The sequence below is a fragment of the Myotis lucifugus genome, unplaced genomic scaffold, assembly GCF_000147115.1.
Source record: "Myotis lucifugus unplaced genomic scaffold, Myoluc2.0 scaffold_16, whole genome shotgun sequence".
NCBI classification, from domain to species: domain Eukaryota; kingdom Metazoa; phylum Chordata; class Mammalia; order Chiroptera; family Vespertilionidae; genus Myotis; species Myotis lucifugus.
The window spans coordinates 4,330,491-4,348,638 of NW_005871064.1; the positions used below are offsets into that span (position 1 = coordinate 4,330,491).

General features: G+C 46.1%; 1 protein-coding gene across 1 annotated transcript in view; it reads right to left on the reverse strand.

The window, feature by feature from the left end:
• SLC14A2 (solute carrier family 14 member 2) overlaps window positions 1-12,276 on the reverse strand; it is a 44,471-nt gene extending 32,195 nt beyond the window's left edge. Inside the window, exons 1-5 of the mRNA XM_023750810.1 lie at window positions 12,103-12,276; window positions 9,230-9,407; window positions 8,052-8,241; window positions 6,072-6,200; window positions 1,928-2,120 (exon numbers count right to left, since the gene is read on the reverse strand). Coding sequence (XP_023606578.1) covers window positions 1,928-2,120; window positions 6,072-6,200; window positions 8,052-8,241; window positions 9,230-9,407; window positions 12,103-12,276 — 864 coding nt within the window. The remainder of the gene's footprint in view (window positions 1-1,927; window positions 2,121-6,071; window positions 6,201-8,051; window positions 8,242-9,229; window positions 9,408-12,102) is intronic.
• Between the last annotated feature and the right edge of the window lie 5,872 nt (window positions 12,277-18,148).

An 18,148-nucleotide genomic window follows, 5' to 3' on the forward strand; every position in this document is an offset into this window, starting at 1 on the left:
CATGGGCATGTCACCTCCTCATTCTAGGCTCTGGTGTCCTCTCTAATGAGGAAGATGGCCCAGCAGATGATCTTCCAGCTTTAAAATCCTGCAAACTCTTTTTCCACTACCAGATCATATGACCTTTTTGAGGACAGGGCTCCCTTGTGGCAGGGTACTTAATAGGTGCTTAATAACATGTATTGAATAGCTCGGTGGTTTTTAAACTTCGCATACACAGGAACCACCTACATATCTTTACAAACAATGTTGATGCCTGGCTCCTCCCAGACTTCCTGATTTAACTGGTATGGAGCATGACTGGGCCTCAGGGGTTTTGCATGTGCAACAGAGTTTGGGGACCAATGGGTTAGTTATTGACAATCTATTGTAGATGTTGGGAGTTCATTGTCTTTCTCCCATTGGTGAAATTCTGTACTTTTTTCACAACTTGATTGGATTCTGCAGTTAGTCTGATTATTTTTGCTTGAGGAGTCTCCCAGAGCTTTTAGGAGTTGTCCACCCTTGTCTCTGAGGAGGTGGCCTTTTAATAACCAAGCACTGCCTGGGCTAGACCCTACAGACTTGTGCAAGGAATGACAGGGTAGGGGCCTTGTGTTATTTAAAGGAACCTAAAACACTTTGTGCCAGTCCAGGGACCTCAGCTTAAGTGGGGGAACAGGCTGGAAAGCTACTCAATAAATATTCCACGACTTCCTGAAGTCTGAGGAATGCTGAGGGGAATTGGGCTCCCACCTTCCATCTGGGAACACAGATTTTAAGCCCAAGCAGCCAAGAATGAGAGGAATGAGGAAACAAGCTGACTTGGAAAGAAGCCTGGATTTAGAATGAAGATTCCTTCTACAGGGACTTGGTGAACTATGGTCCCAGGAGGCCTGCCTCCCCTCCCCGCTGCTTTTCAGGCCATAGCTGACACCCTGGTGTGAGGGGAAGTCAGGTGTGTGGTGGAAATTTACTGAGCGCCAGGCTCCTCATACTCTGGATAATCCTCATGTAACAACAACATGCCTGTTCAACAAAAAGGAAGTCACTCCCCTCATTGTTTTAAAGAGAAAGAGGGAAATGGCATTGAGTCTTCAAATCAGCTCTGGATGGTAGAAGAGAAGCCTGTTGTCAGAGTGGTAGTTGGGTGGGGAGCTCAGAGAGTGTGTTTGGGTTTCAGGGTATGTGGATTTGGGTTCTACCACTTTCTAACTGTTTATTTGGAAGGTGAACCAGAGCCATCTCTTCTCTGTGGCCCTTTCCACCCTGGTCCCCTCAGTGATGAACTGTACAGTCACACAATACAGATGGGTGGGGCCTTTCTCTCTGGCAATACCACACATCACTGCAGCTATCACTTGGACAATGCCTCATGGATAGGGCATGGATTGGGTCTTCAATAAATTTTTTTTTTGCTTTGTTAATCCTCACCTGAGGATTTTCCATTGATTTTTAGAGAGAATGGAAGGGAAGAAGAAGAAGAAGAAGAAGAAGAAGAAGAAGAAGAAGAAGAAGAAGAAGAAGAAGAAGAAGAAGAAGAAGAAGAAGAAGAAGAAGAAGAAGAAGGAAGAGAGAGAGAGAGAGAGAGAGAGAGAGAGAGAGAGAGAGAGAGATTGGTTGCTTCCCATACGTGCCCTGACCAGGGCTGGGGATTGAGCCTGAAACTGAGGTACATGCCCTTGACTGAAATTAAAGCTGGGAACCTTCAGTCTGCAGGCTGACTCTCTATCTACTGAGCCAAACCAGCTAGGGCTTCAATGAAGGTTTGTTGAAAGACCATGTGAAGGTGGCAGTGACCCTTTCCCGTCCTCTTCTCCACCAGACCCGTCATGTGAGGGAGGGGCATGTAGAGTAGCGGAGAGCCTGGGGAATGCCCGAATCAGTTAGAGAGAAGGTCTGCAGTGGGATCAGGGGGTCCAAACTCATCTGCCACAGGGTAACTTACCAAGGGCACTTCGATCTCCGTCCAGGTGATGTTGGGCACCGAAGACACGGGCTCCACTAGTGTTGTGGGGAAGAAGAGGTTGTAGTGGCCGGTGGCTGCCAGGTACAGGGTCACCGCGATGTTGAAGGGCAATGTAAAAACTGGGAGGTCCCACTTGCTGAAGATGGAGTTCAAGGCACTAGAAAGAACTGGGCTGACGATGGAAGAAGCAAAGGGTTAATCACTGTAGTCATTCCTAGAGCTACACCATCTCCTCAGCTCTAACCGCTGTGCCATTTACTGTCCCCTCTCCCTGATACGGTCCTTCCTGGCTCTCTTGAGACTCAAGCAGTCCATTGACCTGTGATTGGGAACAGGATGCTCAATTTAAGGCCGCACCTTTGAGAAACAAAATTTAAAAATAATATAAAACTGTCTTGAATAGAAAACTTTATAGAATAATTTAAACATTTCTTTGTTAGTTAAACCAATAAAGTGAACCAAAATGTAATTCTTACAAAATATCATGTATTGTCTTTGGCTCATCTAGATGTGCAATGGCTACTATGCTGAGCTGTGATAGTGTTTTAGGAGTCTGGCCTCTGGGAGGAGGCTGACATGGTACATAGAGAGCACACAGGATTGGATTCAGTTAAAATACTTTGAACTACTCTGGGAACCACCATGTGAAAATGACACCTTGAGTTGTTTGTGTTTTCCTTTCTTCTTGGCCTCTTCCTTGGAAAGAACACAGATTTTTGGAGAAAGAGCTGAGTGCAAATGCTAACTACAGGCTGAGTGAGCAACATTAGGTAATTAATCTTCTTTAGCTTTGTTTCCTCTGAAGGGACCGGATACCCTGGACACCTAACACCCTACGTCTTCCACACTCAGCGAGCTCAGGACAAAACATGAAATCATAGGATCCGGCTGAGTGGTCTACTTTTAATTAATGACTGAAGCGCAAATGGGCATTTAAGACGGCCTGAAAACCCTGTTCACATCCCTAGCCAATTAATTCTCCAACTTGCTGAGACAAGTATTTCACATCTCCTTTTTTCTCCTCAACTTCCATGTCTGCTTTCCTTTAGTTTCAGCTAACCACCTTGCTTTACTTCATTAAGAAAATAGAAATGACAAGATGAGAAATGCTTCATTTCCCCACCGAAAGAGCCACATTCAACTGCCCTGTGTCCACATGCTCTCCTCATTGCCTATTTCACATGATGGATGTGTTCCTGTTCCTTTATCAGGCAAATTCTTTTCCCTGTACCTAGGGAACCAATCTATCTCAAAGATTTCCCTCCTGTGATTCTCTCCTTTTTCTCTGGATTATCCTCATAAATACACAAACATATTCTAGTTCCTCATAAATGCACAAACATATTCTACTATCTTCTACCTTAAAAGCCCTCCCCCTTTAATCTAATGTCTGCTCAGTTATTGCCCCATTTCTCTTTCCTTTTACAGCAATACACCTCAGAAGTATTATCTATCGTTGCTACCCCAATTTTTCTCCTCCAGTGCTTTCCTAAACCCACTCTAATCAGAGTTCTCCCCATGAAGATGACTCTCATTCAGTTCACCAGTGACGTCTATCTTGTCAAATCCATAGTCATCCCCTGCTCCCTGCATTTGATTGCTGGACCCTCTGACTAGGCTGAAACATTCTGTCTGGGTTGCCATGACACTGCACATCCTCAGTTTTCTTCCTGCTTCTCCAGCAGCTCCTTCACAACTCTCTGTCAGTTGTTCTTCCTCTCTTTTGCCAATTTCTAAATATTAGAAGATTCTCTCTCTCTCTCTCTCTCTCTCTCTCTCTCTCTCTCTCTCTCTCTCTCTCTGTAATATCTTTAGTACCATGAACAAAAAAATATCTTCTATCTGCCTCTGAATTCCAAATCTTGACCATATCACTAAGTTCCAGATTTGCACATCCAGTGACCTACTCAACATCTCTACTGGAAGTTTAAAGTTTCATGTCTAAACAGAACCCTCAATTTGCACCCTGTCTCCAACCACCAACCTGTTTTTCTTAGTTTTCTCCATCAGCCCAGGTGCTCAGGCAAGTTATAGGAGTATCTGAGTCACCCCCCCCCCCCCACAAACCCCATACCCCACAGCCTCTCAGGAAGTCCTAATAGCCAAGCCCCACCACTTCTCACCACCTCCCTGATACCACCCTATTCTAGACTGTTCTCATCCTTTGTGGGTTATTGTAGCAAACAACTCACTATGCCTTCAGTGTTTACTCTTGTCCAGTTGGAACCCATCCTCCACACCGCAAGCAGAGTGATTTGCTTAGATTTAAACCATATCGCATCACTCCTCTGCTTAAACCCTTTAACTGCTTCCCATCACAGTTGTAATGAAAATCCAAAGGCTCACTTATCTACGAGGCATATGGGGTCTGGCCCTCATCTACTTTGGCCTCACCTTCTGCCCCGCTCCATTCTGGGTTTCAGCCCCACTGGTCTTGTTTCTAGAACACATCACATGTCTCCAGTTGGGGTCTTTGTCCATGTGCTGCTTCTGCCTGCAGCATCCTTCACTCAAATCTGCAGATGGTAGGCACCTTCTTGTCATTTAGGTCAAACACCCCTCTGCAAAATGGTGTCTTGACATCCCCATCTGGAATCACTATCTGTTTCATTTGCCCCATCTTATTTTCCTCAAGTACTTATCACACATTGAAGTGATCTTTTTAATTCACTGGTTCATGTGTTTTATTTCTATTTTTGCCAAGAAAAATGTAAGGTCTAAGAGGATGGAGACCTTCTCTTGCTCACAATGGTCCCCAACACCTAGAATAGTCCATGCATATCGCAGGCACTCAGCAAACATTTGTTGGACAAACCTGGAAAATGACACTGCTAAAACCTATGCTGTGGATTGGCTTTTAAGGACTCAGTGAGATAAGTGAACAACTACAGTAGTAGCACAGAGCTCAGCCCAGAGTAGGGCGCTCAGTGGTGTTTATCTTTAAAACTGGGAAGTAAGGGTGGGGCTGACAAATTGCCACCCAGTGTGATGTGGCTGAGGAACTGTGCCAAGGGGCTTAATCTGTGCAGTTATAAACCAAATGTATGCAAATAAGGACAAGTCCTCCTACTCCTTACATGGAGGCCCGTGGGGGATATTAAGGAAATCCCCATAGAATTGACTACTTTAGCTGCTTGTCCTGATAGATTAAGAAAGAAGCCCCAAGAAAAAACATAAGTTGCCTGGAATGCTTAATGTAGTAATTTATTTGCAAGCACTACTAAAAAGTAATGGAACAGTACTTAAACTACATTAAACTAACTGCTTTTAGTAACTCTAGACTTTGAAACCAAAGAAAGCCATTTACTTCTTAGAGATGTTAAAAATCAGTCAGCATGTCTGAGAGGAGGTGAGCCCAGGGCTGCAGGCTACGGGTTCATTTCAGGCCTCCTGTCTCTGCATTCAGCAGGCGCCCTCGGACCCTGCAGACCTGGTGCGGATGCAAGTAAACTAAGGCCCCCACGAGTAAAAGGCCTCGCACACCCTGCACCCAGTGGATAGTTCTTAATATGCTCCCACCTTACTTTACCTTCCTTCTGCAAAATGAGGTGATTTCACAGTAAGATCTCAGCTGATGTTTCTCATCAAAGGCTCTATGCTCTGAATACAGGTGCACTGGTCCAGGAAAGCTCTATGCATCTATCACCAGCGAGTTTTCAGCTTTTGGATCTTGGTTCAGCCACAGGATAGATGATTACTATAGAGCCTGTGGTTTAGCAGTGCAGGCTCTGGGTTCAGAAGGCTAGCAGTGATCTCTTTTACCGAGTGTGACCTTGGGCCAAACTATGTAACCTCTGTGTGCCTTGGTCTTTCCTTCTGTATGCGGGGACAATAATAGCCCTACACTGCTTAGCACTGTGCATGTAGGAAATGAATGTCAGCCTTTTTCATGAAGCCTGTCATGCAAGGAGGACTATCAGCACGAGACCAAATGTGCGGTGCTTTGTTGCTTTAAAGGATCCCTGTCACTCCAGATTCAAACATGATCCTCTTGGAACTCATGGACTTTCACAATGTCTTTCAGGACAGAGCCTCGTGACGGTGCATGTCCCTGTCCATTCTAAGACACAGCAGTCATCCTGGGGCTCTGTGGTCTGGGAGCAGAAACAATGAGGCATCTCACCAGGCCATCGAGGTGAAGGTCACGGGAAACAGAAGCCACCAGTAATAGTCAAACTTCTTGGAGAACACGGCCATCAGCAGTCCAACCAGCATCCCATTGTACCCGTGGAGTCCGGAGGCGATCGCGGACCTGGGGGGAAGCAGAGTAATCTGCATTTCACCTCATTGTCCCTCTCTCCTGCTGCTCACAGAGGAGTCAGTTTATTTGATGGATGTCGGGCAATCACATAGTTGCCAGCACCTTCCAGATACACACACACACACACACACACACACACCTGTGTGCGCCTTGATTACCTTTGCTGATCTAGAATTAAATTATGCACTTTTGTCTTTGTGTCTGCACTCTCCTTCTCAGGGGAGCCTCAGATTGCTACATGTAGAGGGAAATCTGAAAGAAATCTGAGGTGTGACACCGGGAAGTTGTGTGTGTGTGTGTGTGTGTGTAAGAGAGAGGGGGGTGGTTGGGAGTGGAGGTCAGGGGCAGCTGTAGATGGGGGGCTGGAAGAGAAGGGGGTGTTCAGAATCTCCTCAGGACTAGAGAAGCAGAAATCCATGTTTTGGAAAAATAATTATTTTTCATTGTGCTTGCATTTTCTCTCTATTTTCTCATTTGTATTTGGTGTTAGAATTAGTACTTTTTTTTGTTTTACATTCTAGCTGCTTCAGGCAAACTGAGCAAAGATGGCTGGCCCATACCTGTGAAGTCCCGGAGCACCAGTGGCGGGGTATAGCAGCGGCAGTGGGAATAAAATGAGGAAGCCTTGGGGAGATAAAATTGGGGGAGCCCTAGGGGTTGCTCCCATAGCTGCCCTTCCCTGTGGAGAGTGCCCTCTTAGAACTCTTCTCTGCCAAAAGTCTTGTGGCTTCCGGATTTGGTTTTCAGGAGGAAACCCATTACCTTATACTCCTGTTCTGACCATCAAAACTATAAAACTAGGTTCAACCCCAATGCCAAAGGATCTTCATTAGGATCATGTTCCATCACAACACGGCAGCATCAGTGTTGCTGACTTTGGGTTACTATCTGTAAAGTACAGTCTCCGGACCAGTGGGCTGTGGTGATGGGGGCGGGATACTAGGGGTGGTGGTGGAGGGCAGTGGTGGAGGTTCTGACCCGGATATATGACTGTGTCAGTGGCTCATTGTGGGCAGTGGTGAAGTCATGGCTCTTTGGAAGAATGCGTATGTAAGGTGCCTAGAATTTTGCACCTATGGTGTAGGACACGGTACTGACCTATCAGTAATGAAGCTCAAATCTTTTCTAGGAACTGGAGTGGAATATGGAACATTTGGATTGGACTTCTCATCTTGGGCATGCTTAGAACATATCCAAGGAGAGAAAACTCAGAAAGCAATTAGAGAACCATCTAATATAGTAATGGGGTATGGTCTGTGGTTGTTCAGAGAGAAAGGAAGGGTCAGAGTACACTGGGGCAATCAGGGTGGCTCCCTGGAGGAGGAGGGATTGGGGGAATGGCAGGATTAGATACGCAGAAGCAACAATGCTCAATTGGGAACAAGTGTGACGTTGAGTGGTAGGCAGTGTGGGTGCATTAGAGAGGCTTTGGAAGCCAAGTTGAGGGATTGGATTTTATTCGGATGCATATTTGACTTAAATTTGCCTTTTCCAAACTCTGTATTACATACGGTCCTGTATTATTAGAAGACATTTCTTGCCTGTTAGTCTTGTCCCCCTCAACTAAATTGCAGGCTCCATGAGGGAAGAACTGCCTAAATGTTCTGCACCTGCCACAGAGGAAGTGTTTCCAGAAGGCTCTACGGTTAAATGGAGCCTGGCACTGTCATTTGCTGTGAGCGTAGGAGCGGTTTAATTCTGTGAGGATCTCCAATGACCTGTTCAAAGCTGAGACTCAGGAGACCTCGGCCTGGCTGAGAGGATAAGGTAGGCTGACCACACAAGTAATCACCTCTCACCTGTCTGCCTCAAGACCCAAGACCAGCATGGAAAGGGACTCACCTGTCTTGGCTCAAGGCAAGGGCAGTTAAGGTCGAGACCACTGTCCCCAGACCCCCAGCAATCGTCCACCAGGGATTCTGGATCAGGAGCCCTATGAAGATGATGAACCCGCTGAGAGGGTTGTTGACAAACATCACCTGACCAGTCCCCCTTAGGACCCAGTCTGTGAACTGCAGGGCCAGCGGCTTATCTGAAAGAGACGGGCAGAACCAGAGCCATCAGCAGGGTCCAGCCTGTGCTTCCCTGCTGGACCACTGGTTGGCATGGCAACCAAGGCAGACAGGGATGCTTGAGCCAGGACACTTCCCCTCATTCAGCCTGGCACCCAGCCCATCTCTGAGTGGCCTGGCAATCAGTCCGCATGGGTGCTAGTTTTGCATTACACACTGAGGCACCATGCTGAGACCAATTTAATGCCGTTCCAGCCATTGGCTTGGTTGGCAAGGAAGCCCCAGGAGCATTCCAAGGGAAATTTATTGATCCAAGGGAAGGGGTGGAGAGGGAAGGAAGCTCTTTTTATGTGGTGCTGTATGATTCAGTTGAGGGCTGGTATCTGAGCAGCAGAGGCAGTAGTCTGGAGAAAGGAAGCTGGGAAAGAAGTGATTTTAGTACAGCTGTGACAATAGTATTGAGTCAGGACCTGGAGGAAGCCAGGTCCAGAAGAGGGAACATACAATCGATCTCATTCTCTGGGTTGGTTTCCAGTACAGCCCGTACGGGTGGGGGCAGGGAGGTGAGGCGTGTTTGTTGCAGCATTTAGTTTAGGGAAATGATGAGAAGGAAGACATTATAAAGAAAAAACTCTGGAATATTGGTGGGGTGATGCCAATACTTGGCACATAATACACAGCCAGCAAAAGTGAAAGAATGACCAATCAGCTTGTTTGGGAAATGGCTTATATGCTAAGTGGTTGTCCAAAAGCTATTCCATTATTCCCTGAAGGAGTGAAGGATTTTCAAACAATTAAAGTGAGTGAAATGCATTTAATTCCAAAACCTTGGGAATTCCAAGTTATTAGGGTATGTTAAGCCTTCCAGAGTCAACTCAGGGCTGGCGCACCCCATCGGTGGGAGCCCTCACCATGGCTGAGTGAGGGAGCAGCTCCCTCTCTCCAAGCCAGAGGCAGGGCTGGCCCACTGGCCTGGCCCGGCTGCTTCTTCCCTGGGCACTGACTTACCTTTCAGCCAGCTCCTGCACTCCTTCATCTCGCCTGTCAGGTAGCTCACTGCTTGGAAGAGGCTGATGCCTCCCTGGCCTGCCGAGCCCCGGTGGGCTGCCCCACTTTCTCTCCTTTTACTCCTTTCATTGGGCTTTTCAATTTTCACGATGTGGCTCCCTTCGTTGGAGCGGAGATCCTTTCAGGAGAAGCCATGACAAAATACAGATAATTTAGCTTTTTGAGAGCAGGAGCATTTGGGGATAAAGAAGGTTGCCAGGTTTTCTTCTTTTTGATATAAAGGATCAAAGACAAATATGCACTGTGTCTCACGGTGCCCCAACTGCCCCACTCAGACCAGCTCTTCCCAGAATCTCTACACATTCTTCACAGCAGCCTTTCTTAACCCTTTGTGCCAGGGATCCCTCTTGGCAACTTGGCAAGCCTGTGGACTTCCTTTCAGAACGTAAATGTTTGGAAATGAATAAAGTAAGTAGCATTACAAAGAAAACCAATGACACTGAAACACAATATTAGAAAAGACTGTGATACACATATAGCCGTGGCAGATCCAATACCTACTATGACTTCAGGGTAGTGAGGAGTGAATACCTGGGGCCTCTCCACTCTAACTCAGAATCACTGCAGGGCCACCCCAGCTCCAGCGCTCACCACAGGAGCAGCGAGGCCTCTACGGTGACTGCATCACAGCCCAGCTTCTTCTCTAATCCTGCTGCCTTACTTCTCTGCAAGTATTGACCCAGTGCCATACCCCTGCAAACTTCTTATATGCAAATCTCCAAGTCAGCTTCCTAGGGGAACCCAATCTGTGACAAGGACAAAAATCTCACATGTGCTAATATGACTATTGTTCATTTCTTGTATTCCTAATTGAAGTAAATGTGAAAGTTTGTTGGAGGTTAAGAAAAATAAAGATGACTTACTTACCCCCCCCCCAAATTCCTACCCCGCAATTCTATCTGTGGACCCCTCGGTCAGGACTCCTTGCTCTAAAGTTGTGCTGTCCCATATAGTAGCTAACAGGACATGTGGCTATTGAGCCCCTGAAATGTGACTAATCTAAACTGAGATGTGCTTTAAGTGAGTTTATAGGCTTAGTATAAAAAGAATGTGTAAACCATCTCAATGATACTTTATATTGATTATATATTGAAATAATATTATATATATTCATATATATTAGGATAAGTAAAATATATTATTGAAATTAATTTCACTTGCTTCTTTCTACTTTTTAAAAATGTGTTCATAGAAATTTAACTTACACACATGGCTTGCATTATATTTTAATTATACACCTAAAGTTTTTTCCTCCATTAAGGCAATGAGAGCAGTGGAAAAAATTGTGCCCAAGATGGTGGATAACAATTGGGGAGAGTGATGAGCTAGTCAAAAGCTTAAACAGATAAACTGAGGAATGAGATGTCCAAAGGGGGGTTGGAAAAGCTTGGGGGTATCTCTGTGAATCTAGAAGGCCTCATGTATGTGTAGGGCTGGTACATGACCAGGACAGTGTGCAAGCTCAAAGGAGAACTGAGAGGTCCCTACGCTCTCATCTGGCTGAGTTTGAGTCTCTGTACAAGCAGAAAGTGCAGGATGAGGTAGAGTTGAAAACTGCCTCAGTGTTGGAGATATACCCCAACATGCACACAGATCCCTTAGAATATGTCTGTCGAATCATTGGCTGACCAGTAGGTTAATTGAGCCAAGACATCAGTGGCTAGAAATGATAAAAAATATATACTATCCAGAATTAGTTCAGAAAAGTCATTAGACAGACATGCCAGCAATTGACTTGTCTTTAAATTTTCTGGTTCTTTCTTCTGACTGCTCCAATCTGATATTGAGCTTCTCTAGCAAATTTTCACTTCTATTATACTTTTCAACTTCAGGTTTTTTACTTATTTCTTTTAAAAATAATTCCTTCTTTATTGATAGTCTCTATTTGGTGAGATATTATGGTCATACTTCTCATACTTTCCTTTAGCTCTTTAGACATGTTTTGTTGTTGTTCCTTAATTGTATTTAAGGTGATTTAAAGTTTTTTTCTAGTAAGTCTAATGTCTGGGCTTCCTCAAAGACAGTTTCTATTGACTGCTTTATTTCCCCTGTTCCATACTTTCTATTTCTTGGCATGTCTCATTATTGTTTGTTGAAAACTGGATGTTTTAAATAATATAGTGTGGCAACTCTGGAAATCAGATTCTTCTCTTTCCCCAGGGTTTGTTATTGCTGGCTTGTATCCCTCTCCACTGTATTAGTAGCCAGACTACCTCTGTGCTATTGTGTTTAAGGAGTGCTAAAAGCTGGCATTTCCTGACCAGTGTGGCTCAGTGGTTGAGCATCAACCTATGAATCAGGAGTTCATGGTTCGATTCCCAGTCAGGGCACGTGCCTGGGTTGTGAGCTCGATCCTCAGTAAGGGGCGTGCAGATGGCAGCTGATCAATGATTCTCTCTCATCATTGATGTTTCTATCTCTCTTTTTCTTGATGAAATAAATAAAAATGCATAAAAAAATAAAGACTGGCATTTGAATGAAGGCCTTCCTTTTGGAGACAATAGGTAATTCAGGGGGACAGTCTAAGGGGCAAGATTTTGGAGCCTGGTCGGAAGACTGGTGTATGAGTGTGTACATTTCTTGTCCTTAAAATCATGTTGCACACAAGCTATATTTTCATCTTAGGCCAAGTAGGACTCATCATGGGAGTGACCATGTATTGACTCGGGACAGAATCTTCCTGAACAATGGCCCCTCTGTGGCATTATATAACACAGGCATTGGGGAGTTGGGAAAATAGCACCTTTCACTACCCTTTCCCAACCCTCACCCCCACCCCACCTGGGAAACATCCTAGGAGAAACATTCCTCACCTTTTCTTCAGGCATTTCCAGGAGGGGCAGGGCCGGGTATGTATCCTGAGGGCTGGAGGGCCAGGTAGGGCTGGGTAACTCAGACTCATAGAGTTTGTATCTGCTGGAAAGAGGCTCTGCCAGGAGAGGACTGCTGTGAGTTTCAGACATCTCCTTCAGGGGGCGGCCACTCATTGGTCATGCAACTGGTGGAAAAAAAGGGACAGAACAGGTGCGTCAGGATCGGGCTCACATGGACTTGGCTGAAGCTGGATAGAGGCCTCAGGAAGCATATGGTCTGCCCTGACACACATGGGACCTGCTGTTCCAGAAGTTTGTGCTGCCAGAGAGGCCTAGAGCCATTCCTCCATCCATGTGAACTTTACCTTCCAAAATCCCCCCATTCTTCCAAGTCCAGAAGAAAGTCCATTCCATTGGGAAGATTTCTCTGACACCCAGAATAGGTGTCTCCCCTTTTTTTTCTGACTCCTGAAATATTTTTCTCTACCTTTTATATTGGTCGTTGTACTATCAGTACATATATTTTCCCTTAATACATACACATAGATCTGGCTCTTCCAACTTAGTGGTGATCTAAAAGAAACTTGTTTTCTTAATTGCTAGGGAGCCTACATTGCTTATAGTTGACCTCCAGTCTCCCTTCTCTCCCCTCTGCCCTCAGTGCTCTTTCCATCTCCTTCCTCCTTTTCCTTCTCTAGAAACAGTAAGAAACTCTGGTATAATCTGTTTGAAGCTGAGCGCACCAGGCTGGGCATCCTTCCCTCTCTGTGTGGGACCGCTAGGGCCAGGGTTTATGCCATGACATGCTTTTGGGAACAACATCTGCCAGAAGTCCTCAGTTTCTCAATCTATTCTGGTGTCCCAGGTAGTGCTGCACTTCTCCCCTTCCCATTCAGTAATCTTAACCATTCTTCTCTGGCCTCCTTCAGCTCAGTTATGTCTTCATTTACTTTATTGTTTCTTTGAGAGTTGGCTTTGGCCTCTTCAATATGATTTAGATTTTCTCTATTGCTCTATGCTGCCTCCTTTGAGTTGCAGGGCAATGTATCTCAGGACAGTGATTGCAGATCCCTAGAATGGGTGCTAGCATTCCTTACATTTACCATTGCAGACATTTTCAAAGGGGCTGAAGTCCCCCTTTCTATACCTGCATTAGTACCATTTCCCTGACTATTTCCTCTTCTACTCCCAATGAGAGGAATTACTGTTCTTCACTGTTGCTCCCAGACCACTATATACCTTGCTTGTGTAGAATCCTCTCTTCTTTCAGGCCTATACTACCCCTCTAACTGCTCACTCTCGCATTCAATGAAGACTTTAGGGCAGTGGTTCTCAACCTTCTGGCCCTTTAAATACAGTTCCTCATGTTGTGACCCAACCATAAAATTATTTTCGTTGCTACTTCATAACTGTAATGTTGCTACTGTTATGAATCGTAATGTAAATATCTGATATGCAGGATGGTCTTAGGCGACTCCTGTGAAAGGGTCGTTCGACTGCCAAAGGGGTCGCGACCCACAGATTGAGAACCACTGCTTTAGCGTCTCCTAATAGTTATCTCTACTCCAATAATTTTCAGCAACTTCAATGTCCAGGCATTGACACTGACCTCACTGACATTAACTCATCATTTTGTGACTTTGCAGATCCTTGTCTTTCTCATCTCTGGTGACTCACTCTACCTCTTCCTTTCAGCCACTGATTTTCATAACCACACATGGTCTTGATATCATCCAAACTCTAAAATCTCAAAATCTTGATTCTCTCCTCTGGTCACTACCTCCTGGACTTCCAGCTTACCTGCTCAAGTGCACCTTCTGATACAGTTCTTTCATCCCAACCACTTACCTCTACCAGCCCCCCCAGCTCCTCTTTCTTCCTTAACCAACTTAAATTTCATGGCCCATCATTTTCCTTTTTTCAACCCCCTTGCTCCTCCTCCTCTCCCTCTCTCATTATTGTGTGGTGAAATCCCAGCCAGGTTAACCCAACCCTCCGTCTTTTCCATGCTCTTATCAAGCAATGAACATTGCTAGAGAGAAATTGCATAACTGGGTAGGCGACTTTCACTTTAAATTGATGCTTGCCATCCTCAATTGGGCTCTTGGCATTTTTCTTTCTCTTTAGCCACCCAGTCTGGTTTCCACTCCTACTGCCCTTGCTGTAAGACCTCTATGCTGGCAAATCCAAACATGCTTCAGTCCTCATCTCACTAGACCCCTCAGTGGTAGTCCATGGACTTGACCATCCCTCCAGACACACTCTTCTCTCTTTAGCTTTCATACTTGACCCTTTCTCTGGCTGCTCCTTCACGCTGTCCTTGGCTAGTTCCTCCTGTAAGTATGAGCTTGTTCTGGGCCATCTTCTCTTTAGTGATGCTCCTGCCCAGTTGAACTCAGCTCTTGCCATGGCTTGATCTTGCCATGACTCCAAAATCTAGCATTCCCAGCCCAGTTTTGAGCATTGGATTCATTGACTTAATTGTCTAGTTTACACCTGTGGATGTTCCAGAAGTAGCTTAAAGTTAATACACTGAAACAACTCATTTTCTTCCTAAGTCCTGTCCTCTCCCCTCAAAGGTGCTTATCCAAGGACAAGTCCTCGTTCCCTTGCAAACTGCTCCTTCAGAAATCTCAGGAGTCAAACTCAATATTCCCTGCTCCTCCAGTCTCCAAGTCCAGTATTTCTATCTCTAAAAACACCTTCATGTCCGATGTTACTATTTGGCTGCCATCACCCCCTGCCACCTTTCTGGTAAGTCCCAATTGGCCTCCCCACTTCTCAGATTTCTCCTCCAAGTCGTGCTCCTCAGGGTCATCAGAGCTGTCTTATTAATACTTAAATCCACGTATGTCAGTTCCTTGCTTAAAACCTTTCAATGGCTACAGATGGAAAATGATGCCTTTTACAGGGCATGCAAGGTTCTGTAGCACTGAGTTCCCGTTAGGTGTGAGCCCGTCCTGTGCTTCTCTTGCCCTTTGTCCGTGGGCTCCACACTGGCCTTGTTTTAGTGCCTAGAAGGTGTTAAGTAAGTACATTTCCACCTCAAATGTGGATCCATCTGCCTAGAAGGTCTCTACCTTGCTCTTTACCTGGGTAACTCCTACCTGTCTTTCAGGCTTTGTCTCAATGAACACTTTTCAGAGAAGCCTTCCCAGATCCACCCCTGACTGTGTTCTCCTGTCACATGCTGTCAGAGGACCCAGAATTTTTTCTTATAGCATTTCTTTGCACCACTCAATGATAGATTTATTTGTATATTTATTTGCATAGTATCTGCTTCTCTACTGGCATTTAACAGGCATGAGGACAGTGACCTTGTCTGTTCTGTTTGCTGCTGTAACCCCAGCTCCCAGCACAGTGCCTGGCACATAGTAGGTGCTCAATAAATAAACAGTTAAATGAGGGGAGGAAAGACAGAAAGCTACAGGTGATACTAGAGTGGGAACATTTCCTTGGAGAGCTTTACAAATCATGTGGGTCTCATGAGAACTGAACAGCTTAAGTAGGGTATAGGGCCACCCACCAGTCCTGCATTTCCGAGCCAGAACTCGGCCATGTCTAGTACCTGTCCTCATTCCCAGGAGGAGCTCTTTTAAACAACAGCTGATTTTGAGCGTAGATCAGCCAATATCATTCAGATCCAACCCACTCCCCTTTTTGATGCTGCCACCTGCCTGGAAGGGGGTCTTTTTCTCTATCTGACACTGGAGGTGAGTATCCCGAGTTTCAGATTGCTCTGCGGGGAGCATGAGGGGGAGGTTTGAGAGCAAAAGCTAACAAACCTGGCAACCTGTCCCTCTCCAACGCTCTGTCTCCCTCTGGTGGCCACGACGTGATAAAGCATCCGGGCTCCTCTGCAGGATTCCTTCCAAGCCATCCAGATAAAAAGCAAGGAGCAACTAACTAGATATCTAGACACATGATTTCCATGACACCACACATCTGGGTGAAATAGAAATATTTTGGAAAGGCTCTGTGTTAAATTCAGTGGCTGTGAAATCCATTAAAAGTCCAGTTGAAAAATAACTTTTTTTCCAAACGTATTTCATTGAATCTAAGATGTTATCAACTGCAAGATGTATCTTTATTTTTTGTATCCCCAAGGAAGAAGAAAATTCCTGCTAATAAAAATTGAACATCTTGATTTCAGAAATGTTAAAATATAAAAGCAATGTCTATCACCTAATCAAGGAAAAATGGTGTTTTTTTTTTTTAAAGGAATGGGGCTCCAGTACACAGGTGGGAGTTGAGAATGGGTAGCTTAGATATTCTTTTCTAACCACAATACTGCAAACATTTTTATATGTCTTTTGATGGAAAATGTGTGTACACATTATGAGCCCTTTAAGAAGAGGGCCTGTTCTCTTGTGGATTTCTGTGTTTGCAGGGCCCGGGAGCCAGCCTGGCACATAACAAGCCTCCGATATACGTTTAATGAGGGACGGAAAGAATGAATGATTGCACAGGGGTGTGCTATCCAGAGTCATCCAGAGTCACCTTGGAGTGTCTCCTTTATGCAAACAATAGTCCCAATTACAGACGGAGAAATCAAGGTGCAAGAAAGCAAAGCCGGTGTTGTTTCTCACATGGACGTAAGCTGCACGCTTTCTGAAGCCGGCTCTCCAGCTTGGATGGACACAGCAAGCAGAGACCCGGAAACACCGGCAGCTTGCTCCGGAGTCAAGATTAGACCCAGTTCCCCTCCCTGGGCTCTGCTGTGTCTCCAACTGTCTTGTGGGGTACCCTCCTGGGCAGGGTACAGCTGGGGGCTGAGGGAGGGTGGCTGCCCCGGGCCCAGGTCCAGGCCCTCAGCCCCGTGTTCCGTTTCATAAGCCTGCGCAGCCTCGGCAGGAGCAACGTGATTGTATCTCCTCTGGGGAACACAGCGTTCCTTTGCCATGGGAATGTTTATCCTGTTCAAACGGGGGAATTTTTGGCTTTGGGGTTGGAGTGAGACGCCCAGCAAAAATGACCTTGTAAAGAGAAGGTCGCTGTGTCTGGAAAGAGCCCAGGCTGGAGCTCCGATGCCCAGCTTCACCCTTTCCCTGCCAACAGGGACTGCGTGGGCCTCTGCTTCTCCCTTTTTATAGGACAATGGAGGGCTCTTAGGGCAGTGAAAATGCTGACTTGGTTCTTGGCACATGGGCTGCGTGCAGTGGTGTTTAGCTTCCCCTCTTGTGCTCCCAGATTGAAGGGGAAGATGGCTGGGGCAACCCAGTGAAGTACAAGCTGGCTGGTCCCACACAGAACGATTTTCAAAAGTTTCCATAAGGCGTTGGCCACTTGTTAGAACTGGACGGCAAAATCCCTGCCCCGGCCACGTCCCGTCTGAAGGCGCAGGCCTCAGAGTCCGTTCCCAGCTCAGCTCGGAGCCAGTCCACTAAACCTGCTTCCAAGAACACATAATTATCTGCCTGGCGTGCTCACGCTCCCCTTGGCTGCCCGCACCTTCTTCTCCCTCAGAAATGTGGACAGAAAGGGCTGTTTGAATCAGCCTCACTTCTCTCCAAAAAGCCAGGCTTCAACTGGTGTCAAAGAGGCTCCAGAAGCAGAGGCTCCCCCACCCTTCTTGTAAGAGCACTCTTGTTGAGTACCTACTGTGTGCCCTTGGGCTACCTCAGGAGCAGAAGTGAGGGGCTCAGGCCCTGCCTGCGGAGTGGCGGGAGAGAAGAGTGGACAGAATGGAGGAGATGCGCAGTGGCCAAGGAGAGGACAGGGCAGCTCCTGAGCAGAGCGCAGCCCCCTCACCTCCCAGCCCTGGAGAGATGGTGCCAGGCTTTCATGTTGGGGTTTGGGGGCACACTTAGGCCACAGAAATGCCTGGGAAAGCACAAGGTCTGTGCCAGGAAATCCCAGCGTGGATGCTGCCAGAGTGTGGGCAGGAGCATCTGCAGGCAATACAAGGTGAAACCAGGGTATCAGAGGTCAGATGGTGAGAGTTCCCGGTTCCTATGTTTGGACCCCAATTCTTCTTCCAGTGTTTAGAAAACATGGCTGGATCTATTGTACTAATTTAGAACCCTTCTCCTGGCTCTTTCTCTAA